At 41.4% G+C, this 27,231-nt stretch overlaps 1 protein-coding gene across 8 annotated transcripts in view; it reads right to left on the bottom strand.

Moving 5' to 3' along the window:
* Window positions 1–7,606: 7,606 nt before the first annotated feature.
* Window positions 7,607–27,231, bottom strand: part of PARD3 (par-3 family cell polarity regulator) — a 556,151-nt gene continuing 536,526 nt past the window's right edge. For all 8 annotated transcript variants that reach the window (XM_083406076.1, XM_083406075.1, XM_083406072.1 and 5 more), the window contains 3 exons: window positions 25,068–25,188; window positions 16,862–16,989; window positions 7,607–9,652 (listed from right to left, as the gene is read on the bottom strand). In XM_083406076.1, coding sequence (XP_083262202.1) covers window positions 9,259–9,652; window positions 16,862–16,989; window positions 25,068–25,188 — 643 coding nt within the window. In that variant the 3' untranslated portion in view covers window positions 7,607–9,258. The remainder of the gene's footprint in view (window positions 9,653–16,861; window positions 16,990–25,067; window positions 25,189–27,231) is intronic.

Here is a 27,231-nt window from a genome sequence, read left to right on the forward strand (position 1 = left end):
TTAAAGTCTAGGTGTGAGGAACTATAGCCACAAAATGTACAGTGTAAGATCTCACACCTTCCTAATCCTTCAGTCTCTGTCCCTGTAGCTCAAAGCTCATCAGATAAACATTTGGTGTGAGGCCCAGATCAGTTATATGGTGCTAGTGTGTATTGCAAAACTTCTTGCTTTTGTCCTAAATTCTTTGATTCAGGGCAAGATAATGGAACATGTTAGGCTGAGTCATTTACAGCTGCAAACGTGTGCTGCTCCTCAGTATAATTAATAACCTGTCCCACTAAGCAGTGCTTAACCAGATGTGCAAATTGTCAAGTTCCTCAGGCTTTTCCACAGCCCTGACATGTTACCAAATATAGTCGCAGCGATGGCAAGGGGCATTAAACACAGACACAGACACACACCTCTCTCCTTCTTTTCTTAGAGATGTGATTCGCTCCAGTAACATTCTGTACATTTAGAAAAGAAATTTCATAGGTGCAGAGGGGCACGCTCTTCATGTGGAAAGAAAAACCCTGCAAAGCAAAGCAACACACACACTTAAGTAACTTTTTTTGAAAGGAAGCATTTTATAGTTCTGCAAAAGATCATTTCAAATGCAGTTCTGGCCAGTTTCATTTCAAAGCATCAAAGCAACAACAGCCACTTATCATATCACTGCTATTTTATTTCAGAACGCCACCACCCCAGAAACTATGTATGTGAGCACTGAAGCAATCTGTAAGGTCATTCTTCAACAGATCATAACTAAATTTGTTAAGTAGAAATAATGGGCTGGATGCAAGCGAAACTTGTGTCAGAAGCAGCTGGTTTCTTATTTCTACATGGATATTTTGAGTTCTTTGGGCGACAGCCCAATATGTTTTGCTTCCTGAGGTCAAGGACACGATTGCAGCTCCTTTCCAATCCACATACCAAAGCCTACTGGTGTTCACCACTACTATCCTCCACTGCTCCTGAGACCAGATTTACACGTCCAGGACAGGCTACCTAGTTCTGTTCTTCAACAGAGGGGAATGGCTTGAGGGGGAGGCTTAGGAGGAACAGCCGGAGGACTGGCACTGCTTCCCTTTGCTTATTGGCAGGGCCAGCCCTGTTAGAGTGTGAGTTTCTTACATAACCTCTCCTCCTGGTAGTATTCAACAGGGGGTGGGGAGGAACTTTGGTATCACCACCATACATAACTGAATCGGTCCATTTTTCATGGACTTCTCTCCTGTTTGAGAGAAGTCCATAAAAAATGGACCGATTCAGTTATCATTACAGAGAATCAAATGTTTGGAGAATTAACTGGAAACCACAGCAGATGACTTAGGTCTTGTGCCTCAGATTGGATTCACCATGTCGCTTTGTAAATTCATGTCAAAGCAATGCAACTTTTGTTTTCTGATAACTAATTTGGAAGTTGTTTTTTTCCCATAAAGTTCCATCTATTTTACAGTGAGGGGGGAAAGTGTTTGATCCCCTGCTAAATTTGCCCGTTTGCCCTCTGATGAAGAAATGACCAGTCCATCATTTTAATGGTAGGGTTTTTCCTGTTGTTATTCTGTCTCTCACAGCTACAATAAACCTACCATTAAAATTATGGACTTCTTCATCAGAGGGCAAACGGGAAATTTAGCAGGGGATCAAATACTTTCCCCCCTCACTGTACTTGGACACCTCATGTCAGCATTTGGGTGCTGGCTTCTCCAGTAGCTTCTTTTGATGACATATTCATGGCCATTTCATGATGCTTCTTCCTTGACATCGATCTTGCCCTGTTTGAATTTTCAAAGCTAGTTGGGGTTTTGTTGTTTCCTCTTGAGACTAACTGTCCTTTTGTACTTTGTATATTTGGCATAGCGTGGGACAACAATCGTATAGTGGCAGAAAATATTTTCACTGGGTACTGCTATTCTATTTTAACCTTTTAGAAGTCCAGAGAAAGAAAAGGCTAGACAGAGAATATATATTAGCACATGCAGCAATACAGCAAATGGAATGAGGGGTTCTTGTTATATTTAATGTATTGTTATTTTTTCAAAGACCATAGGATGAGGCTGATTATATCTACGGAAAGGAAATGAACATATGTCATGTGTCTGTCGTCTCCTAAAAGTTTCCAGAAATGCTTCACCAGTGAGATGAGGCAGGCAGAATGGGGCTAAGGAGGAAATACAAAAAATATTGTGACAGAGATGGGGAACCTGTGGCTCTCTGTTTGTTGGGCTTCAAATCCCATCAGAGCCAAAGGTTCATTATCGCTAATTAAGGAGGCCAGAAGACAAGGAGAGCACAGACTATTTGAGGTTGTTCAAAAACCACTCAGACATGTGTCTTCTACTATTTGTCATCCAACTATGTTGTGTGCATGATCATCTGTGACCCGTAATCCTAAACAAGCACAGTCAATCATCTCTGATTCTGGACTCGTGAGACATGAACATATTATATGCGCTATGTATTACATTATTGTGTGCTGGGCATCCATCCAGTAAGCCAGACTTTTGAGAGTGAAATGAGGATATATCAAAGCACAGCAAATAAAATTATGGGAAGTTTTGAAAACAAAGCCTTGCAAGCCAGGCCATCTAAACACTAAATTTACTTTGATTTCTCTAGAAGAAGAGTTCAAAGCCTTGCATTACTCAAGGGTATCTTGAGCTCAGCCAACGGAGCTAATTTGTCTCCTTGTCTGGCCAAGGGCTTTTTCCTACTTCCCCTCTTCCCCTAGCAGCTCATCCCAACAAAAGCAGCAAAGAGAAACAATATGCCACTAATTCCCAGTAAACAAAAGGAATGGCAGCCAGACATCAACCAAACATTGTCTTCCTAACTATATATCTAAGTTTGTAACTTGGCCCAAAAATATATCTTTGCACTATGTCAGATACTTGTTGCAGCTATAGTTGCCAATAATAAATGGCAATTGCACTACAAGTTTGCATAATGCTGGGCAGCTGGCCATTTTAATTGTTTATTGTGGCAGGGTCCTCAAAGATGTATGTTAAAATATTGGCACCATAAAATAGCTCAATTGAGTTTAATGTCTCATTTCCAGAGAGGACTTAACAGCAATTGGGGAAACATGTTTTAATGGAAATACAGCCCAGGAGTACATTAATAATAAAAACCTCTCCATGAAACTTTGAATATCATTAAGATATTGTTTTGATAACATACAAGAGACTACAATGGGTCTGAGGACAACTCGGGAGTGATAGGGTTCCAGATGAACCAGCAGAAACAATCCTTTTGACAGACGCTCATTCACATCTCCAGGCAGGACTCTTCCTCAATCTCATTTCACCTTATAGAATGAATCTTACGTAACTACGCACACATACAAGTCTCTTTAAAAATCCTGACTCCAGTTGTGTTGAGGCTGCTGTGGTGTTTGACAGGAAAACCAATACATGCACATCACCTGACACTCACAAACCTACCTGTTGAATTGTCGGGAAACGCAAAGCAGAGAATGTGCATTTGTGAACTCATTGGGGACACTTTTCACAAAGTGGCATAGCTGGGTCTTCAAAAGAGCAGATTGATTTCAAGGATTTGAGTCAAAGAGACTTTGGACTCAGCTATGCAGCTTCATATGGGACTTCATATGGGACTTCATATGGGACTTCATATGCAGCTTCAAGTGGGACGCAGGTGGCGCTGTGGGTAAAAGCCTCAGCGCCTAGGGCTTGCCGATCGAAAGGTCGGCGGTTCGAATCCCCGCGGCAGGGTGCGCTCCCGTTGCTCGGTCCCAGCTCCTGCCAACCTAGCAGTTCGAAAACACCCCCGGGGGCAAGTAGATAAATAGGGACCGCTTACCGGCGGGAAGGTAAACGGCGTTTCCATGTGCTGCGCTGGCTCGCCAGATGCAGCTTTATCACGCTGGCCACATGACCCGGAAGTGTCTCCGGACAGCGCTGGCCCTCGGCCTCTTGAGTGAGATGGGCGCACAACCCTAGAGTCTGCCAAGACTGGCCCGTACGGGCAGGGGTACGTTTACCTTTTATGCAGTTTCAAGTGTGTTGTAAGTGCAATATACAATGTGACACCAGATGGCGATGGTGAGCCTTATGGAAAATTCAATGTATTTTTTTTGAAACGCTTTTTTAAAAAGCATTTTCATAGCGGTTTTTATATGTGTGTAGATTCCACCTTAGTTACTATACAGAGCTCTTCAACCTTGGGTCCCCAGACATTGTTAGACTCCCAACTGCCTTCAGCCCCAGCCAACTAACTTGTCAGGGATGATGAGAGTTGAAGTCCTACAACATCTGTGAACCCAAGGTTGAAGAACTCAGTGAAATAAACAAAGACACAAGCTCTCCTATGCAAGCTCTCAGTTCTTCCTGTTTTGGACATGTCTGGGACCAGCCCTTGGTCCAATTCACACGTGCCAGTGTGGTGTTGTCATTACTCCCATTAGGTCCCATTCTGCGCTGGTAATATTGACTGCAATAGGAAACCAGGGCAGAAGTGGCCCATATGGCCGCCTTTCAGGAAGAATTGGCATGGGAGCTTGCCTTGTGATCTTCTTACCCCACATAGTTCCTGGTTACAGATTGTGGAATAGAAACTAAAACTAACGGAAATGGCAATCATGCTGTAGCAGATGTGGCACATATTAATAGATTCTTAGGAAGGAGTGTGGGTCCATTTTAACTATTTAACATTTATACTGTGAGCTGTACCATATGGCTTGTAGTTGCAGAAGCTACCATTGTGATAATAGGACTGCTCCAGAACTCGGAGGCGACACAGCCAATGCTGGGAGGCTTGTAACTTGGAGAAGGAAGATCTGGTTGGTAGGAAGGGTCAGAGATGACCAATGTACAGTGGGCTCAGAGCAGTGGAGGAGCCAAGTGGGATGATTGCCTTCTGGAGATCTGAACGGATGCCCACACTAAACTGTTTTAGGCTTCTCGTCTTCATATACTATATCTGTCAAAGCTGTAGCTGTATTTCCTCTATATCATATCTCCGGATCTTCTTTCCCTAGTGCAATTACCATTAGCTTTTGTATGCAAACCTGTTAATCAGAACAAAAGACAGTTTTGTATGAAAAGTGGCTCCCTCTCATTATTACACGCTCCACTGGGACTGAAAATAGTTAGTGTGAGAAATGTGATCTTTGGCAAGAACACAGGATGATGATGAAGCTGGGAGGGAAATAGCCAAATTCTCCCTTAGCAGAAAGTTATTGATCTAAGGGACTATCTGACTTTCTCATAAGAAACTCTCTTAACAATGGCAAATGCTAAAAATCTTTCACAGGATAGTGCCAATCTCTGCAATACTTCCTTTTCAATCAGGGTTTTCTGATTTTCCTTCCCACATTTTGTACTGCACTGCATAAATGATTTGATTTTGGAAAGGACCTTAGTCCAATTTACACATACTTAGAAGTGCAAATTCTGCCGCTATCATGTTACCTGATTTTTACGGCTTGCTGATTGGTGCTGGGTCATTAGATGTGCAGAGGGCAAAATTATGAGTTCACTTCTCTCTTGCATTTGCATCTAAAATAGAACCTACTTGCTGCATCAGCTTCAGATTATGAATCAAAATCCACCTTGCAGTCTTTCTCCCCTCCATCCCTTCCCTTGAACCTGGAGTATAGTCAGAATACATAAGCTGACATGATTGCCATGGCAACTGGCTGTGATGTCATGCAAATAAAGGATTAGCACTGATTTTCACTGCAGGATTGCTCAAAAGGAGATGCTGTGTGAACAAGGAATGCAAAAAGGAGAAAAATAGCTTGAATATTGTTAATGGGGAAAACAGAACATTACTGGCATTGTACAATCTGTTTTAAGCAGATGTTCCCTCTTCTCCCCCATCCCATTTTGATCCCCTTTGTGCCAATACTCTGCATTAGGAGGGGAATCATGAACTCGGGGGTTGGGGGGGAGCCTGAACAAACACCAGGGAGAAAAATATTTTTCTGGTGCTTCTGCTGTCAATATCTTCCTTTTCTTTCCTTCTCTTTCTTGGCAGAAATAATGGACACTGAGCGGTCCATGGTGCTACTGGAAGGTCAGCCTACCTGCTAGTATCCATCCTGTGCAGAGATTTGTGTCCTTTGCAATTACGCAATTTGCTTGTAACTTGAATCCATTGCTACAGGGCCAACACTCATAGGATAGCGGGGGGGGGGGGATTTACCCAACGCCCTCAACCATTCCTCATTGGTTTCCAGATCTTTTAGCATCTTGGTTGCCCTCTTCTGCACACCTTCCAGCTTGCCAACATCCTTCTTAAATTGTACCCAGAAATGGACACATATTCCAGGTGTGGTCTGATTAATGCAGAATAGAGTGGGACTATTACTTCCCTTGACCTGGGCACTATACGTCTGTTGATGCAGCCTACAATTGCATTAGCTTTTTTTTTGCTACTGCATCACACTCCTGACTTGTGTTAAGCTTGTGGTCTACCAAGACCCCCCCAGATCCTTTTCACATATACTACTGTATGGGCATGTTTAGCCTGGAGAAGGAGAGACTGGGAGGAGATATGATAGCTGTCTTTGAATATCTAAAGGGCTGTCACATGGAAGATGGGGCAAACTTGTTTACTCCTGCTCTGGAGTGTAGGCCCTGAACCAATGGATTTGAGTTACAAGAAAGGAGATTCCAACCAAACACCAGGAAGCTCTGACAGCAAGAGCTGTTTAAAGGTGGAATGGACTCCATAAGAAGGTGATGGACTCGCCTTCCTTGGAGGTTTTCAAACAGAGGTTGGATGACCATGTGCCATGGATGCTTTAGTTGAGATTCCAGCATTGCAGGGGGTTGGATTAGATGACCCCGAGGGTCCCTTCCAATTCTATGGTTGAATCAATAACTGAGTAGAGCAAGGGCAATAATGCCTCTGTAGCTGAGCTGTATGAATCACTTCACGAGGAAGGGTTGTGTGCTTCTGTGTGTGTACACTTGTGTCTCCGTACAAGTCTATATGAGAGTGTGGGTGGCCACACCTACCACTGGCTTGTGACCCCCTGTAGAGTTGGTTAAGCAGTCCTCTGGCACCAAAAGCCTATCCATTCCTACCGCAGAGCACTCATTCATGCAGATGATGAACAACCTCAGGAATAATGTGGCGTCACTGGCAGGCTTGTCTGGGATTACAGATTTGTCAATTAAATGTAGAGACACCAGTGCGTACAAAAGATGCCAGCACACTGTCCTAGCTGGGTTGTGATCCAAACAGTGCCTCCCAAAAAACCCCCCAAAGGCCATTGCATGAGGGCTGAAGAATGCACAAGGCTGGAGAGGGAGAGAGAGGGAGGGAGAGAGAGAGAGAGGGAGAGAGATTGATCCAATATGGTGGTTCTGTCTTAGAACAGAAACTCTTAAATTACAGAGCTTATAGAAGTAACTAAAAGCATTTATTAACCACTTTCTCTTTCTTAGAATCAGTTTTGGAACTCTAATGGGCCCCACAAATCTTTTCTTTTTTTTGAAAGAAAAAGTTAAATGCCTGTAATTTTTTTTAAGAAAGGGAAGCTCAAACCACTAGGAACATTATAAAACAACATCTGTGAAAATCTCTTTCTCTCTCTCAAAATCAAGTAATGGCTACAGTTTTTGAAAGCTTCAGAAGGATATTGAAACCAAGATGAAAACAGTCTTTTTATTCTAAATTTCTGTATTTACAGAGAGTGCCATTTTACACAGTGTTGTAAAGTCTCTGCGTAAAAGAGTCATGGTCATTCAATGTTTGTGCTTACATTAGTAGCAAATTTTTAACACTTGAGTATATTAACAAAAAAATAATAACAAGCAGGCATAAAGATATAGCATGTGCTGAACTGTCACATATATTTTGAAAGAAGGTTGAGGCAGAAGTAAAATGGACTGGGTTTTGTCTTTTATAAAAAAAGGCAAACAATACACAAGCAATAACTGATACTTCTTTTTGTTCATTTACGCATGATATGCTGAGCTTTCACATCAGGATTTGCAGGCACTTTAGCAATCCAGTTATGTGTGTGTACACATGTCTCTTTCACAATCAAAGTTCAGAGCATCAAACACAAAACCAGCTGTTGCAAAGGAAAATTTCATATACCCAATATACACATTAACAAAAACTCTGCTGGAACAATCTTTTTGTTTCCGTTATTTTTTGGACACCAACATATTTTCATGACAATGCTTACCAATGTCCCCTCCCAATTCTCTTTTATTATCCACTTGATCTTTACCGCGATACTAAGGTGTAAAAATACAGTAACATGGAAGCACAGCGCAAATTGTCCACAAGGCTTTACAAATTGTCAAAAACCAGGTTTTAAAAAAACTATTTTAAATGCAAAAATAGATTTTTGATTTATTTTGTCCTGTATTCCCCCCCCCCCCAAAAAAATTAAGGACAAATTAAATTATCATGATGTATGGAGTAACTGGGCAATGTTTAATTTATAATTCATTTTGGGGGTTCATTTTTTTGTAATGGAATATAATTAAAAATCCCCACCAAAGTTGTTAAACCAAACCAGAGAGATATTTTTCTCTCCACCATTCTACATGCTTCATGAAACAGCAATGTCCCTCCACTATTATTAGGCAACGTTAACTTATAAATACAAGGTTTTCACTGATAATATAACCTATATATGATTAAAGTATAAGACAAATGCAACAAGGTCCCCAGGATATATGAAACATAACATTTTTTGCTTAGGAATGAGGATAAAGCTTTCTGATAGGACTCAAGAGTGAACATGTGAAGTCAAAGAAAAACAGCATTTCAGCAGACAGACATTTAAATATTTATCAACTGTAAAACATCAAGGGCTAAAGATCATGAGTGAACATTCAACCTTACTGCTTACAAGTGATACGTACCCCTTTCCCTTAATCAAAGGTATGGCAATGCATCTTTTAGTTAAAAACAAATTAATGATGTATGTTGGAACAGGACCTCACTGAAGCATTGAACGCCTGACAGCAAAATGTAGTGAAGCAGACAGTGATAGCACAGAACTGGGCTAGGACACTTGATAACTAAGACACATCACTTGCCTAGAGTATGATTGTCAAATGATGGAAAATCCTTCCATGATATAACACTTGAGACACAATGGCAAAGACATAAGGCCCTCTGATTCTTTGCCTATATTGCTAAAGGCACTGAAGCAGACAAGAATTCCTTAGTACCTCCTTTTTGTAAAAAGAAGAAGAAGTCCCGCCCCCCCGCCCCCCGATACAAGTCTCTTCATATGAAAATGTTCCTTTATTGCATGGGACGTTGACCTTTTTCTTCGACTCAAGAATAAAATGGTCTTCCCTTTTCTGGCGCTTGCAATCTGTTTAGCCTGGCAACCTGAGATGGCGAAGGGGGTACATCATGTCTGAAAGGACCTTTGGGAGTGGCATAATTTGGGTCCTGAACTTTCTTATAGGAGTCATAGTTGCTGGACCCTTCAGAAGATGTCTTTTTTTTCAGTTGCTGCTCTTTCCGCCTCTGCTCTTGACGCAACAGCTCTTGAGTTTCAAGCATTACCCGGGCGTTGAAGCCATGGCCTCCCATGTAGCCGTTCCTGGAGCCCTGATAGCTGGAATACCTCGGGTTGTCTTTTGCACTTTGGAAACCTTCGCCCGGAGGATAGTTCTGCTCCCAAGAATCTTGAGACACAGAGCTTGCATTTTTCCGGCTTTGCCTGGAAATCAGAACAAGGTATTTATTATACTTCATTACACTTATGGAAAACACTTCTTTTATTTCTGGAAAACTTTTCTAAGGCAAGTCACTCATTCTCCATAGAATAACAAACAACTGAAGAGTAGTTGCTGGAGGAAGGTCTATATCACTTCCATTCTCTGCTTGTGGGTGGAGGGATTCCTGAAGGTAATTCATTGGCCACTGTGGAAAACTAGATGCTGGACTGAATGACCCCATAATCTAATTCAGAAGGCCTCTTCTTTTGCCTCCTACCAAGAACCAGGCCATAATTTGCCCTCTGAAGTCTATCAAAGTGGGTATCCTTCAGGAAGGGCATAAGAACACAAGAAGAGACCTACCGGTTCAGACCAAAGGACCAGCATCCTGTTCTCACAGCAGCCTATGGGAAGTCCGTGAGCAGGCATGAGTGCACTATTCTTCTCCCACTTGTGATCCACAGGAACTGGCATTTAGAGGTCTACTGACTCTGATACTGGAGGTGCTGTATAGCCATTGAGACTAGTCAGTGCCATTTGTCTAGAAAAAGGTGCTGGAACGCACCACAAACATCTCCCTGTATTCTCTTATAATGGCAATGGTGCCCGCCTGAGAGATGCCAGAACTCAGTTCTGGCAAGTTCCCACTGGAAAAAAGTCCTGTGACTAGTACACCTAACCTTAAAAGGATAGTATTTTCCTCCACGAATCCCACTTTATACACACTTATGACCAAGGAAGTCCTCTTCCACATAACCACACACAACACATCCAAAGATGAACTGAGTGTAGTCCAACAAGAATGCTGAACCATAATCAATATGACATAGAATTGTGGTCAGTTAATCAAATGCAAAAGCAGTTTGTTGGGGGTTTTGTACAAAAGATAGCACCAAGAAACCCAATGCATTTAGCTGCAGACATGCTGTATTTCTTGACATGGCTCACAACCCAGCAGGGCTTAAGCATGTCTGATTGTGTATTTGAACATGGCCACTCTCTTTCCTAATGGATTTGACCATAGATTCAAATGCTGAGCATGGCAACAATCCAAATAAAGTTACTTGTGACTTGCTTATACTAATTAGCTGCTGACTAGCTGTTTTTCATTGAAAGGAAAGCAAGGTATAAAATTAAAGAAAATAAATAAATGGATTTAAAGCAGAGTTAGCTGACTTTAGCTTTATTGGACCTTACAGATTTTTCTCCAAATATATAGGAGTAGTCTCCTTTCGCATACTTGCATACTGTCATATGCTGTGCTTAAGTCAACACACTTAGCACATTTTCTTTCACATCACTTTTATTCATCATTGTGGAGGCACACCCTTTATGTGTTCCATACATGTATTCCAGAATTTCAATTTCTGACTTCTTACCTAACTATTAATGCTGATTTTCTCACGTCAATACAATCGCCCAGATAAAGCTTTTCTAGTTCTGTTAAGACTGCAGTATTGAAACTCCCCTTCCCCTCTCCCAATGCCTAGCTATCAACTCCAAATAGCAGAAGAATCTGCTGGTTTCAGAAGAAGTTTGCTGGGGAGTGATGCAACATTTCAGGCAATATCACGTTGGAATCCCAGATGATGATGCCAGCTTGGCAGGCGGTAGACGTATCCCCTTGTCTCTTTTGCTTAGAGTAACCAGCTATTCTTCAATTTACATGTGTTCCTTGAGGCACTACACTATAAATATTCACAGTCTGACAGCTAATACTGTAATAGCAATTACAACTTTCAACAATAATTCTGCAATAGACCTGGACATGGGACATTAGTATGCAGGGCTTTACCAACCCTGATTGCCAAAGGTCTGTGTTTTGCCTTACGAAGCCCAGCATGCTCATGCAACTGCAGAGGAAAACTGTTTCCAATATATGTAGTATCAGAACATCCCACTACGTGTTATTTAAGCAAGCTGAGCAGAACTCAGACTGTTATTACTGTCTAGTGGAACACATGAAGCTGCCTTGGACTACAACAGGCCATTGGCCCATCACTGTTGAGTTTAAATGACATCAGAAATGCTATGTATCTGTATGGTAATGTGCTTGAGATAGTGAAACTTCACCATAAACAGTGCATGCATTAACGACAAAGGGGTTTGTTGTCCTTTGAATACAGGAGTGGGGCCAGTCAGAGTGCAGAGAGAGAGAGTGAGTTAATGCACGTGAGCAAGACACAGAGACGATGGAAGTGGGAGATGAAAAGGAGACAGCCAAAGTGAGTTAAAGTGCCAGCTTCCTTGGGCTTGAGGTAAGCACAAGAGTGTTGCCCTGAAACCATCAGCCCTGACCCTCAAGCAAACAGGGCTGACTTCATAGGGGGCATGCAGCTCCACTTGGTTCTGCCAATGTATGCACATGGACAGCCTCTTTTCTTCTGTCTATCTCTCAGATGAGGGCAGGGAAAGTGGAGAAGATAAAGAGAGTATACCAGTCCCCAGTCCGTCAACATGTAGAGCTGGACAAGCCTCCAGAGAGAGATTGCACCAGTTCCTCCCCTTCTCACTCTATCTAGATCAGGGGTAGTCTACCTTTTTATACCAACCGCCCACTAATGCTTGATGATAAAATTCCCTTACTGCCCACCAGTGCTCGATGGAAGAAGGATTCAGCTTGTGCCGTAGAACCCCCTACTGCCTACCTAGAATCCTGAAACGCCCACTAGTGGGCGGTAGGGACCAGCTTGACAACCCCTGCTCTAGAAAGTTCCTTGTTTATCGGATTCCCCTTTGCTCGCTCACCAATTAGGCAAAAGAACATAAAAAGAAACTGCTGGATCAGGCCAATGGTCCATCCAGTCCAACATCCTGTTCACACGGTGGACAACCAATGCCTGTGAGAAACCCGAAAGCAGGACCTGAGTTCAACAGCACTCCCCTCTCCTGCGGTTCCAAGCAACGGACATTCAAAGGCATATTGTCTCTGACAACAGAGGCAAAACACAGGCATCCTGGTTAGTAGTCACTGAGAGCCTTATCCTGCATGAATTTGTCAAATCCTGCTTTAAAGACACCCAAGTTGGTGGCCATCACTACTTCTTGTGTGACTGAACTTCTAATGTTTCTGTGTTGTCACCCAACATTTAGTGATTTATTTAAAACATTTCTACCTCACCTGTCTGTCCATCAGGAACTCTGAAGGCAACTTACTAAGAGCAGCAATATATCAAAGAAGTTAATAAAACAGAAAATAACCACCAAATAATAGAGGATTTCAACACAAAAAGAAATCAAAACAGAGTCTATTGGACTCAGGATTCCTGAGAACTACATTTCCCAGGGCCTATTCTTCCAGGGATACCGAGTTTTCCTATTACTGACACAACAGAAGGAAAGAAATATTGATGCTCTGCTACCAAGGAGATCTGGGACCTTGGATAATGCCAAGGAGAATTACAGGTAATTTATTATGCTTTGTCCTGTGGAAGATAACTCAAACCTTATAATATCACTGGTAGTTATGCAACATGGACAGGCAGCTTTGTGACATTGCCATTTTACTTCCCTTTCCATACACACAAAACGAAAGGCCATATTGTCAACACAAGTATGTATAGGACAATGAGATTTCTGAGTGAATATGGTGTGAATCATTCACTCTTTTATTTAAGTTCACATAAGCTTTCTAAAGCATCCAAAAAACCTTTTTAACAGCAGGCTCCAACTTCGAGAAAACGTTACTTTTAAACAGCTTCACATTGAAAATGACAATAGATTAAGCTGATTCACACCATATTCACTCTGCCTGTTAGCAATAAGGCAAGCAAGATTGGTTGGACTCTTTTAACACCACTTTTATGAGAAGATATCAGAGAAATGTATGAATTCTGGAAACAATTTATATTTATAACTGCATGAATGTAGATTATCCATGAAGCGAGGAAACAAAGACTGAAGTACTTATTAATTTGTTTGTGCACAGATGTTTTGTAGCACAGACCTTGAACAAACAGTTTTCCTTGAACTGAGAATATATTTTGCGGCTCTGCAGAAGGTTATTCCACAGTCCCCTGTAATTCATAAATGAAATAATAATGCACTACATGTTTCTTCCGACAAAAAAATTACAGTTTATCATAGACATAATTTGGGGAACTGCAAAAATGCAGTCATGCAGTAGTGATCTTCCCTTAATTGAGAAGGCAAGGAAAGCTCTGCTAGATCAGTCTAAAAGTTGATCTGGTACAGCATTTAGTCCCACAGTGGAACCAGTTCAACCAGTTACCCCGGGACACCCACAGGCAGGGCAAAGAAGGCAATAATATCTGGCTGAGCACTCAAAGACTTAGAAAATGTCACCTTTTTGACTATAGACAAGGAATATGCAGGCAAAGCCCTTGAATAAACTACTCATTGACTTAAGGCAGCATTCCTCACACTGGTGCCCTTTAGATATTTAGGACTATGACTCCCATCGGCACAGCTGACTGGGGTTGATGATAGTTTTAGTCTAAAACATCAGGAGGGCACTGGGCTCCTATGGTTTCCTTCCCCCATTCAAACCCAATTCTTACCAACCTCATCCAATCCTCCAATACCTCAGTTCAATGAAGAAGAAGAAGAAGAAGAAGAAGAAGAAGAAGAAGAAGAAGAAGAAGAAGAAGACACAAAATCACAGAATCAGCCTTTGGCTTTGATGAGAGTTGTTCTTGTTAGATCAAAATCAAATGAAAAACTCTCCCACTTGTTCTCCCCATCACTCTCAAGGGCACCTGCTCTTTTCTAAACCAATCTTCCATTCTGCCTCAATATAGTTTATTTTCCCAAGACTCTCAAATTTACTTTAAACATGACTCAAACAATCTCTGTCCCAAGCTAGCCTCGATCATTCAGCAAATGTCTGAATGTGTTAGGTGCAGCTCTTGGGTAGTCATGAACAACCCCTTTCCTTCGGAATACATCTCCCTCCTAGACTCAAGACTGCCTGTGAGCACTTTTTGCTTATAAACTAAAGTATGTGTATGGACAGCACTTAAATATTAGAACCAATTAAATGTGTCAGAAAATTGGAAGTATCCCAATCTGATATAGCTTTTCATGGTAATCTCTCTATTCACTCAATTAATTCTTTTATGACATACATCCACATTATACATCCAAGATTCACTTTGTTACAAGCTATACAAGAAAGACTTCCCATTACCGCTACTTCCTCCTGTCAAGTTCCTATTTATTTTCATTACATGGAACTATAATGCAGAAGAACCCCTAAATCTCTCAAATTTTGGAACCCAGTTTTATGGGCTACAGCAGGGCTATCAACTGTCCTCATTGCTGACCACTGGCTGTGCTGGAGGGGGCTGCTTTTGCCCCCCTCTCCACAGCAGCTAGCCAAGAAGTTGGATTGGCCTGAAGCATCTGCCAAATACAGGCTAATCTCTTTCCAACCCACACCTGGGCAGCAAGAGGAAGGTGTACTTTAGAAACCCATTTGCAGAAATCTAAAATTAATTTTTCCTGGCTGGCACCATTTTAAAACACTTTATGCCCAATAGCTACCAGGAAGACGACATTTGTAAGCTTTGTTTTTTATTTTCATTTATTAAGATCAGATTTGGCAAAAAAAAGTAGCTCAAAAACTGCTCAAATTTAAGGGCACCTCTCTCCAAGTAGCCTCATTGAGGTTGCAATTTGTGATATTCATGCCAATTCTCCTCTCACCTGGTATACAGTTAGAAATAACTATCTATGGTCTGTTCTACACAGAATGGGTCATATAACTCTTCCTTATACTACTACTCCTTTCCTGGAAGTCCTTTCCCCCCCTTGCTTTGCTATTTTTGATATACAGTGGTACCTCAGTTTTTGAACCTAATCCGTTCCGGAAGAGAGTTCAAATTTTGAAATGTTCAAAAACCAAAAACTCAATACAGAAGCCTCAATACGGAAAGCTCAGTACAAAAGCTACATCACATGTTCGACTTCCAAGGTGTGTTCGAAAACCGAAGCTTTTACTTCCGGGTTTACGGCGTTTGACAACTGAAATGTTTGTCAACGGAGACGTTTGAAAACCAAGGTATCACTGTACTAGGATGTAGTGCTTTTTTCTGGGAGATACCTGAGAGTACTCGGTATTGACACCTTTTTTTCTAGAACAAAAGCACTGCTAGGCTGGTTCTAGGAAATACTACCAAATTCTCCTCTGCATCCCTTACCATAGCAAAATACTCTGAGTCAGTACTTTGAAGGAAGCAACAGATTTTTCTCCTGCCCCATGCTTCCCTTGCCGCTTTCAAAATGGCCTCTCTCTCTTCTCAAAACTTTGTCCAGCAAATACATTTCTCTCTTGCATGCTCACAAACCACTTCTAATGTCTTCACTGAATTTACCACACCCTGCTTTTCCTTCTATATCCCCCTGCTTCCATTAAGAAAATCACATCACTCACACTGTTGCCTCCAGTACTGAAGTATTTGCCTTTTCCCTTACTAATCACCCCCAAACTCCCCTCATTTGTGAAAATAACATACTTGTGTCCCTCTTCCTTCTTCTCCTTATCTTTTCCACACAGACCTCTGTAGCCCTTAAGGCTTATGTTTTGTACTAATTTTCTCTTCATTGCTGTGGGCAGACAGTCCCTCTTTCTCCTCACCTACTTTCTGCATCCTAGCTATGCATTTCTATACATGCTTTTAGAACTGACAACTTGTAGATTGGTTTTAACTCCTTTATTAGTTCTAAACTTCCCCCAGTAGCCCATTCTTAGCGTGTTGCTTATGAAAGTCTGTGCCAACTGATTCTGTTAACCAGTGCTTTTTTTCTGGGGGGACGCATACCCCTAAACATTTTGTGACTATAGGTTTGGCCTCACTGAGGGGCAGTATTTTAATATGAGTAGGAAAATGAGAGTACCCCTAAACCCCCCTTTTTTTTAGGAAAAAAGCACTGCTGTTAACATATTATGGGATGTATGCTAATTCTCTTTGAATACAATAAAATTTCTTGAGATTTATTTTTGTTTCCCTGAGCTGCATACATACCGTATATTTAAAGCACTCAACTTCCTTTAAAGCACTTTCAGTCTGCTATAGGTGCTTGAGAACATAGCTCTGTGAGAGCTAAATGACACTTCCTGGGATTCTATGGGAGAACTGCAAGCTGCACCATTCATAACAGAGGGCTCCTCTTAATAAAGAAGACACAACACTTTGAATAAACTGGCTCCAGGCATGAATTTGCCAGATCACCTTAGACATTTGCCATACCTGGGTAATGAACTGTATTGCCGCTGAGCTTGCTGGAAACTCTCCCTTTCTTCTTGACGCTGCTTCTGCATCTGAACCTCGACCGATACAGAATGCCTGCCACTCTGCGAGTATGACTTTGAACTTGGCTAGGATAGGAAAAGCAAAAAGTTCACATGGTGAGTTTTTTTAAAACAACAACAACAACAATAGCATTCAGAATGATAAATAATGCTATTTTTCTGCAAAGGCACAATTTTTAAAATGCTTTCATTATTAACCAAAATGAACTGTTTAAACCATTATTATGAATGTATTAATTTGTGAATCACTTTCAATATGTATGCTCCAATTTACAGACATACCCTTAAAAAATACTACAAAAATGTATTTGAGAGATAGACATGGCAGAAAAACTCCAGTAGAAGACATATTTTCAAGAGATTCCCGCCCCCCCGCCCTTATTATAAATGCTTTAGGTTCTTAAAGTTGATAGATAAAATTTGGACTATCTGCAGGATTCCAGAAGTATTGAGAGGTTCTACCTATTTTAGGACAAGGTTATCATACAAATACTTATATGAACAGAGTCAAAGTGGCTGCATTTGTAATTCAGTCACTGGACACAGCTATGAGGGACTAAGTTGTTTTTGGCGCTGCTCAAATCAAGTGGCTGGCATATTTTATAGTCTTAGCTTTGAAGTCTGAGGAAACATAATGCAGCCACCTTGGTGAAGCTAAGCAGATTTGGATCTGGTAAATGTTTAAACTGAAGACCTGGGAACCTTGGTCTTGAGTTCCATGTTGGAAGAAAGGAGAAGGGTATTAGTGTACCAGAATGAATAAATGATAAAACACCATCCATGTAGAGTTTGGCTGACTCCAATGGTCTTTTTAGCCACTAGAAGGAACTATGCCTAAGTAGGGGTTGGTTTCACATGCCTCCATGTGTGTTTGATTATCAGTTCATACTGGCAAACCTAAATTCTTATTAGTGTGTCTTCCCTTTCCAATCCAAAGAAAGTAAGATGGTTTCTCCCATATGAAACAGCCTGGCACTGTAGTCCTTCTTTTGAGGATGTTCTAGTTCCAACCCCCTTCAATGTAGGGATCACAGCTAAAGCATTTCATTCAAAGACAAGTTAAACATGGGGAGAAGATGGCACAGCCCTGCAAAGTCAGTCAGTCTGCCTCAATCGGAGGTGACATGAGAATGCTCCATCTGTGAACACATGTAGACCATGAGCTCTTCAGGAGGACATTTTTGGGGCAAATGAGCTATAAGTATTCCAGCTGAACACACTTTAGATCAACAAATACTGCAGGGGCAGGGACGACATGGGGATAATGTTGTGTGCATAGCACCATCATTTATATGTTTTTAATGTTAGCTTAGGGACGCGGGTGGCGCTGTGGGTTAAAGCCTCAGCGCCTAGGGCTTGCTGATCGAAAGGTCGGCGGTTTGAATCCCCACAGCAGGGTGCGCTCCCATTGTTCAGTCCCAGCGCCTGCCAACCTAGCAGTTCGAAAGCACTCTCGGGTGCAAGTAGATAAATAGGGACCGCTTACTAGTGGGAAGGTAAACAGCGTTTCCGTGTGCGGCTCTGGCTCGCCAGAGCAGCGATGTCACGCTGGCCACGTGACCTGGAAGTGTCTTCGGACAGCACTGGCCCCCGGCCTCTTTGAGTGAGATGGGCGCACAACCCTAGAGTCTGTCAAGACTGGCCCGTACGGGCAGGGGTACCTTTACCTTTAATGTTAGCTTTATATTTGACAATAACTGTTCCAGCTTTTTCTGTTTTAAAAAAATCATTGCTGTTCCATGTTACACATACTTTAAAACTTTAAGCAACTTCGAGGGTGCTTATGGTGGAAAGGTGGAAAGTAAATAAATAAATCCTAGCCAAGAAATAAACACCCCCAAAGTACTATCTGCACTTAATGCACTTAGATTGGAAAATATGTTTCACAGCTGACAAATGGAAATTTCTAGACAACTGCCCCCTCCAAATATTTAACACACTGCCACTTTGTAAATGGCCTGACAATGCATTTTAAGAAAATCACTTCACATCAGTTTCATCTCGCATCTGCACACAATTTTTAATCTTGGCAACAATATACTCGTACCTGCGGGACCGCCTCTCCTGGTATGCCCCACAGAGAAACCTACGGTCTGCAAATAAAAACACCCTGAAGGTCCCAGGCCTCAGAGAGGTTAGGCTGGCCTCAACTAGAGCCAGAGCTTTCTCGGCTGTGGCACCAATCTGGTGGAACGCTCTGTCACAAGAGACTAGGGCCCTGCGGGACTTGACATCTTTCCGCAGGGCCTGTAAGACAGAGCTGTTCCACCAGGCCTTTGGTCAGGGCGCAGCCTGACCCCCTCCTCTGGCAATCTGCACAGGGTCCTGCTTGCTGGTTGCCATCAATTTGTTTCTGATTGATTTTATGGTGAAAAGATTTTAGAATGTCGGATTGTTTTTATTGTTGTTAGCCGCCCTGAGCCCGGCTTTGGCTGGGGAGGGCGGGGTATAAATAAAATTTATTATTATTATTATTATTATTATTATACGACATACGAGAGATGGAAAATACCCCCACCCCCTCAAAATGGAAAAATATATTTCCATGCATTGGGACACAAACTGTGTGCTCAGAGTGTAACTCTGAAACTAGTTAACACCTGTACAAACAGGGCAGCACAAGACAAAGTATAATTATCATAATTCTTTAAAGCTATCAAACAAAGCTGCCTGCGTCTTAACTGTGCAAATTACAAAGAACTCCAGCCTTGTCTGTGAGGAGATGCATGACAAGTGCTGACCTTGTAAATCAAACAGCGGTCAGGGCTGCTGTAACGCACAAGGCTGTATTATACAAATAAATATATGTTTGTGTCTTCCAAAATGACCCTTAAGTGAAATGATCATTATGGCTTTGAAGATTTGTTAAGGAAAGCACAGGAGAAAAGGAAGCTGAAGAAGAAGGCTGGTGTGCACAACATGACAATATGAGATCCTTATTGTGGTTCTTCTTGAAGATCTCAGTAGAAGGCACATGTAGAATATTAGAACAGTTGCAATCAAATGCAAATGTTATGCATGCACAAGAATATTCAGGAGAATACACAGAACCAGTACAAACCAATCCTAGGTAGCAGAATATAATGAAAACCCAGCAGGAGTAGAACTCAGCTGTGGAATTTTGGACTGGAATTCTACTTCTCCATCACTTATTTATTATATATTTGTGATCTAGAATTGACACGAATAAACTACAAATGAGCTAAATCCAAAATATTCTAGTTTGGTTAAAAAGTTTTCAGGCTGCTCAAAGATGGAAGACCCTTCAATTAAATAAGGCCAATTTTCTGTTTAATCAACTTATTGCGTTTATGCTCCCTCTTTCTTTGAAGGACTTCAAGGCAGTGTACATTCCCCCACATTTTATTCTCAGAACAGCCCTATGAGGTAAATGAGGCTGAAAGATAGTGACAGGTTCAAGGTTACTCCTCATCTTAGAAATTGCTATTGCTAAGATCAATCAGGACTGGCTACCATCTGGAAAGAAGTTTCTCAACTTCAAACTTGTGGTTTAATTAAAAGATGCTAATAGATTTTATTTATTTATTTCTTACTCACTTCCCATGGCTTTGCAGACAATTATAATTTTTAATTGTTCACCTGGTCAAGCAAGTAACATTGCCTGGCTTAGCCATTCAAATTAAACAAAATGAAGTCAAGGAGAGTGAGGTCAAAGAAAAAGAAGGAAAATGGTGCCAAGGAGCAGCCGCAGCAAGAATAGCGAAACACTGGACAGCACTGAAGGATTGCTGGAAAAGGATGGTGCTTTTTGACATTTTAGCATATTCTGAACTAGATGAGTAGTTTCAGCACAACACTTCCTTGAACTTCTGTCATGCCAAAATCAACACCTCAAACCCAGGAATGGGGCAACCGTGGCTCTCTTAAGTATTACTGGACTACAACTTCCACCATCCCTGACCATTGGCCCTGTAGGTGGGGCAGATGGGAATCCATGCTTGTATTTTTGCTGATATTTCGGGAAGCATCCTTTTTAAAGCTGTCTTTTGATTCTACTGCTGCTTAAGGAGCTGACAGCAAGCGCTGCTTTGTTCCCTGCTGCTGTTTTTACCTTGATCACTGGTGCTTCATTGGCTGGGTTATTGCAGTATGTATATTTGCATTTGTTTGCAATTGCCTCTGAGCAACTCTTTGGGCAGAAGGCAAAAACTGGTTATTTCTTTTTAAAGAAATAAGCTGGCAAGTAAACCCCACCCGGATGCAGATATGGAAGACCCTTCTCATGCAGGAGCGAACATTTGAGCCCTACAGAACTCTGGCTTAGCATGGTGTGGAACGAAATATGTCTGAGAAAAGATAAATCGTCCCCTTGGCTCACTGGTCTGAGTCATGTCCTCATCATTCACTATTCTGCCCCACTCTCTTCAGGAAGTGTCATTTTAATGTTTTGAATAAGAGTGTCTGTATACATAAAAGTTACGGGACTGACTGCTTTGAGGACAGAAGTTCATTAATTATTGGCAGAGCAGATATACAAGCCCAGAAAGAAATGCCAGAACCCCACAGCACATCAGTAAAGGTTTTGCCAACAGAATCGTTGTAGAATAATTTGAAATGGACATCCTCCCACTATGATTCAAGAAAAGACATATGGACACAACCATCCACCAGGAACTGGAAACTGTGATTCAGGCAGAAGTCATTTTTATATGTCAGACATATGCAGCAAACCCAATTTCCTTCCCTTTTCACACATACACTTATCTCTCTCTGCTTCTCAAATCCCAGTTCCTTAATACATATCTGTTATTCATCAAGCTCTGTGGATGGCAAATTACCTTCTTTGTTCAAATCAGGAGGAAAAGGCTCACTGTATCATCATGGATCTGAGGGACTTTTATGGATGTAAACCTTTATTTATGTCCATCCAAGCAGTTTCTCTTCCGTGTCCCCCAACCCCTCCTTTTCACGGTGCCACAAACCTGTTCCCTCAGGCTAATTCAAAACTTTTTAACACTTGCACAGCTGTGTTTTTCCACAGTCATACTTGTAGCCAAGAATGCTGAGATAAAAAATAGAAAGCATTCAAAGAATACGGTTGAAGGTTCCTCACAGTAAACCACTGGTGTGTGTGCGTTTTACCATTGTTTAGTATTCACTGCATCTGGATGCATTTTGGGAAAAGCACCTCTATAATTTTAAGTTAATACCCTGAAGTTGCATGTGCTGCTTGAGAGATGGGTTTATTGTTCCTCAATCCTAAAACTATATTGTACACTCTCAGAATGGATGAGATCATAGTTTCATCCCTTCCCAGCACAGTGATCTTACCCAGATTAGAATACACAAGAGGGAGAAAATAATTCAGAGGTACAATGGACCTATTTCTCCAGAATTTGAGCATCTAAATGAATGTGTCTGTATAAAAGACACATGCACAAGGAAAGAGAGAAAGGGGGGGGGTGTTAGAGAGAGAGAGAGAGAGATAGAGAGAGAGAGAGAGAGAGAGAGAGAGAGAGAGAGAGAGAGAGAGAGAGGCAGCTTAAATAAAGGAGCAAACCATCAGCCAAGGGAACAATAAGGCTCAGGATTAAAATTAATACATTTTACAGAATTACTGTCACTTTAAGCTCATTTACATGATCAGCCCAATGGGGAAGAGGCCCTCATTGTTGGTGAGGGGAAAGAGGAAAAAAAGAAAGGTCAGCATTCTGACCCACAATTTAGGAAATTATTCCATTCCTGAGGTAATCAGCCTGTCATCTAAATAATTTCCCACTCATTCATTGCTGGAAAGTATAATGCACGCCAAGGTTGCCTGTTTAAAGTTGCTATGGTGTTTGGATAGAGAACATTTTGGCCCATGACCCTCAGTAGTTAAGTTCTCAAGTCCTCCTGAGTGCACAGTTTTCTCAGACAGTGTCCCCCAAGATCCCTTAACCAGTCAAATTCTGAGATGAAGCAGAAGAAGCCTCCACATAATGCCTGCCCCTTTTCGGGAACCTCGTACAGGAAAATAAAAATAGGTTCCTGAGTTATCTTTACAAGGAAATAAAACAAGCATTTTATTTAATTAGTTCCAGGGAGAACCAAGCATATTTTATAACAGAGCTTTAAAAGGAAGCCCATATATTTTAAACACAGTAAAATATATAGAGTATTTTACATAGAGTTGCAGAAGTAGCTGATTTAAGGGCTACGTCTGTTGTCATTAGTTATGCTGGGATTTAAAATAAACGCTTTTAAGGAGACAAAACTCAGCTTGAATAAAAGTTGTAGATGTTCTCCAGGTTAACAAATATGATATACATATTTACAAAATATGAGGTTTATATTTATGACATAGCTCTTTTCTTTATGGCTAGAAATACAAGTCATCTCTCTCTGTATTTCTAAGGTAGCCTGGTGATGACATGGATGTTAAATCTTTTTAAAAATCTGCACAGAGTTGTACTGCATACTTAAGAGGCTTTCATAGTCTGTTTGGGACAATTTGGGTTTATGGGAAACCTTTGGCCTTCCAGAAGTTGCTGAACTGCAAGTCCAGTCATCCCTCACTATTGGCCATGCTTGCTGAGGCTCATGGGGGTTGTAGTTCAACAACATCTTGAGAGCCAAAGGTTTTCCACATCGGAATTATACCATCGCCACATTGCAGTGAGACTCTTGTGTGTGTGTGTGCATGGTTGAAGGTGCCCAAGGAATGTCTACTATCAAAAGAATCTAATCATACACTTAGGTTATCAGCATCCCACTTCAAGTGTCTTTTGCAACTCAGCATGGCCAGCCAATACATTTTGTTGCCAGAGACAAAGGGCCAGGTTATGCCCCTCCTTAGTCCATGTTTTCCTACTGCACCCAACTGGACTGGCAACTGATTCTTAATTCAACAATGGTGGCATGGCAGGATAGTGTCCTCCAGTTCGCTTGAGACAGCAGGACAGTTACAGGGTGCAGGGCAGCCTCGTTGGCCTAAAGGGCTCTGTCCTCCAACAGAAGGGAACAGCTTGTGGGGGGAGTGGAGTTCAGAAGGAATAGCCAGGAGGCTGCCAGGGTTCCCTCGCTGCATCTGCCACATGAGGCAGCTGCCTCAGTGTATCTAATGATAGAGCCAACCCACAGGCTCAGGTAGTGACCACGAGAACTACTGACTTTTCAGTGGTGCCCCCACAATGGCAGAAATCCCTGTCTGGGAATATCTGTCAGAGACCTCCCTCTCTCCAGATTTTCAGAAGCCTGATCAAAACATTCCTATTACATAAATCCTTCGATAGTTTAATTACTGATAGTGTTTATATGACATTTACACCCTCTCTCTTAATGGCTTATTGATTGCGATTGGTGGTTTTAATTGCAACGTTATTAAACTGGATTTTTTAAATGATTTAATGGAGCTGTGTTTTGTTATGTAAGCTTCCTTGGGGACCCTTTGGATTAAAAAGAACAATACTGGTGATTAAAAAAAAAGGCTTGCTATCTATGTATCAATGGGGGATTGGGAAAACTATCCGTTTCTGGACCTCTCTTCCTGTCTTGGCAAAATCTAGTTGCTGGTTCTATCTTTAATGCACTTTTTAAAAGCACTCTTCAAGTGCAGTCCAACATAAATGCCTTAAATCCCTCCATATTTTATCTGAAACTGCACAGCTTACACAAGCAAAGAATCATGTTCTTGAAAATAACGCATACACAACCCCCTTACAGGCATTAAGTGCAAGACAGATAAGCTAGTCTGCATTGATGTGACCCAGCTATGCCTTGTCACAGGGCAAACAATACCCTTTACACAATTGACAGATGGCAGAGCACAATACAAAATGAAATTAGGAATGTTGGGCCGCAGATGGAGAAGGAAAGGGTCAGGAGTTTAAAGGTCACCAAGGACCTTGAATCGAAGTTGCATCAGGGATTAAGAATAACAACTGACACAAGACAGGGGACGTGCTGTAGCTTAGTTGTAGAGCACCTCCTTCTGAATGCAGAAGGACCTCAGGTTCATTCCTAGGCATCTCCAGGTAGGTCTAGAATCATGATGTCCAGAACTCTGGAAAGCCACTGCTGGTCAGTGTGGTAAACAATAGCAAGCTACATGGACCAATGGTCCAAGCTGGTATAAGAAAGCTTCCTATATTCCTAAGGACTTTGTGCAGCGCTGTATATAGTGACTGAAAATGAGCACTTACCCATGGCTGTTCAAAACTGTAGGTCCGCCTCCGATCTTCCACATCTTCATCTTGCTTTGCCTGTTGAAATTCTTGCCTTAGGCGTTGTATCCGATCATGATTGCTGGGAGTTGATCTGTTACTAAGAAAGGAAGGGAGAAAAGAGATTAATACCAGGGGGAAAGCAAGACCATTTTTCTTTTTCAGATACAAAACAGCTTGATTGAGTCGTATGATAATGAGCTGACAGAATGCTTACAGTCAAGTTTCAAAGCCATATTCCTAAAACAGAATTATATGTAAAATTCTGGTGATTCTTGTAGCTCACGGCAAATCTGAGAAGGCTAAAGAAAGCACTTTCAGTGACAGAGATGACCAGAATGAAACTGGGAAGAGTGGTGGATTTTTTTTTGAAAGATGGGCTTAAGACACTGGAATAATTACTGCAACGATCCAAAATTAACATTTATCTCTCTGTTAGGTACTTATTTCTTTACCATATTTTTAGACTGCCTGTCAGCTAAAGATTCTCCAGATTAAAATGCAGAACAACAAATATGGTAGTTACATATCTATCTATCTATCTATCTATCTATCTATCATCTATCTATCTATCTATCTATCTATCTATCTATCTATCTATCATCTATCTATCTATGCCCCCCCGTCCTCTTATTAAACACACAGGGAAGAAATGAGCCACCTTCAGATCAGCTTAAACCCATCCTTCCAAGACAGAGAGTTTTATCATGAGTGATAAAGTAAACTCTCACGTCTTTGTTGTGGGCTTCACATAGCCATCTGGTTTGCCACTGTGGGGAACAAGATTCTGGCCTAGATAGGCCAGACATAGCCATAGAGGGGTCCTCCAGACATTGGTGGATGGCCAATGGTCAGGGATGGTGGGAGTTTGAGGCACTAAAGAGGCTACTTCTTTCATTGTTTCTTATATAACAGCTGCTATGTATAGTAATGGAAAACATACACTTGATTGATTCTGTGAACTGGTCCTTGCCCAAAACAAACAGGCATATCCTCTATTGTGTTATCAAGAGGATTTAAAAGACAGGACTTAGGTTTAAAAGAAGAGGACAAATAAATATTTCTATCAGGTCCTGTACTATTGAAACAACATGACAGATAATTGTTCACTCACTTCAGCTACTCTGCTGCTGTCAGAGCCTCAGTCCCACAGGGCTCCTCGCTATTTGGAGACGGCGCTATTGGATTATTTCCCCCAGTCAATAGGATCCTGTCACCCTTTAGGTCTGTTTCTGACAAGTCCTTTGAACTGATTAGCTTGATAGCATTAAAAGGTTAATGGACATGCGGTACATTTCACCATGTGGAAACAAACCAGGGCATCAACAAGAGATGAAGGCTGCACATGTCCTTGGGAGGAAAACCCACTGAAGTCAGTGAAATTACTTTAGTTTAAATATGCACAGAAGTCAGCTGTTTAAGGTCAGCAGTATCACCATTAGCTTATGTAAACCTTACTCAGCAGATGCTAAAGTTATGCAAAAACCAAAGTTTTCCATGATAAATACTGCAAAGAAGCCACAAGGCTCACTCCAGATTGCTAAGAATCTCCAGGCAAAGACCATTAGTAGGAGCACTCAGTTCTACTAACTCTGATCTCCAAGCTTGCAAAGGCATTTAAAGCCACAAGGCTCTCTCTTTCTGTAGTTAAATTTCCTCACTTTGGAATTTTATTACTTTATGGGTCCTGTAGTAATTTCACACATACTCAGCAGAAGAGGGGTTGAGAATTTTTCTAGTGCCTGAGCATTAACTACGTATTAACAAACTGAAAGTAAAGTAAAACTAGACTAAAGAAACTGTTTTGACCTTAAGGAATCATGTTAACATTACTACAGCAGACCCTCCAAGTGTCCCTATTTTCCAGGGACAATCCTGCATTTACGGAAGCCGTCCCTATCTACACTGGAGAATTTGGAGGATATGGAGTTTTGTGGCCCCCAAGTCAAGGAGATCAGTAACTATTTAGAAGACCTTTAGAAGACATCTGAGGGCAGCCCTGTATAGATTAGTTTTTTAAAAAAATGTTTAATGTTTTATTATGTTTTTATATATGTTGGATATATAAGAGTGGCTGTGGTATAAATACAACAACAATGGAATAGGCCATCCCTATTTTCATTGGAGAAATGTTGGAGCATAT

The sequence above is a fragment of the Podarcis tiliguerta genome, assembly GCF_965153285.1.
Source record: "Podarcis tiliguerta genome assembly, chromosome: 12".
Taxonomy (NCBI): Eukaryota; Metazoa; Chordata; class Lepidosauria; order Squamata; family Lacertidae; genus Podarcis; species Podarcis tiliguerta.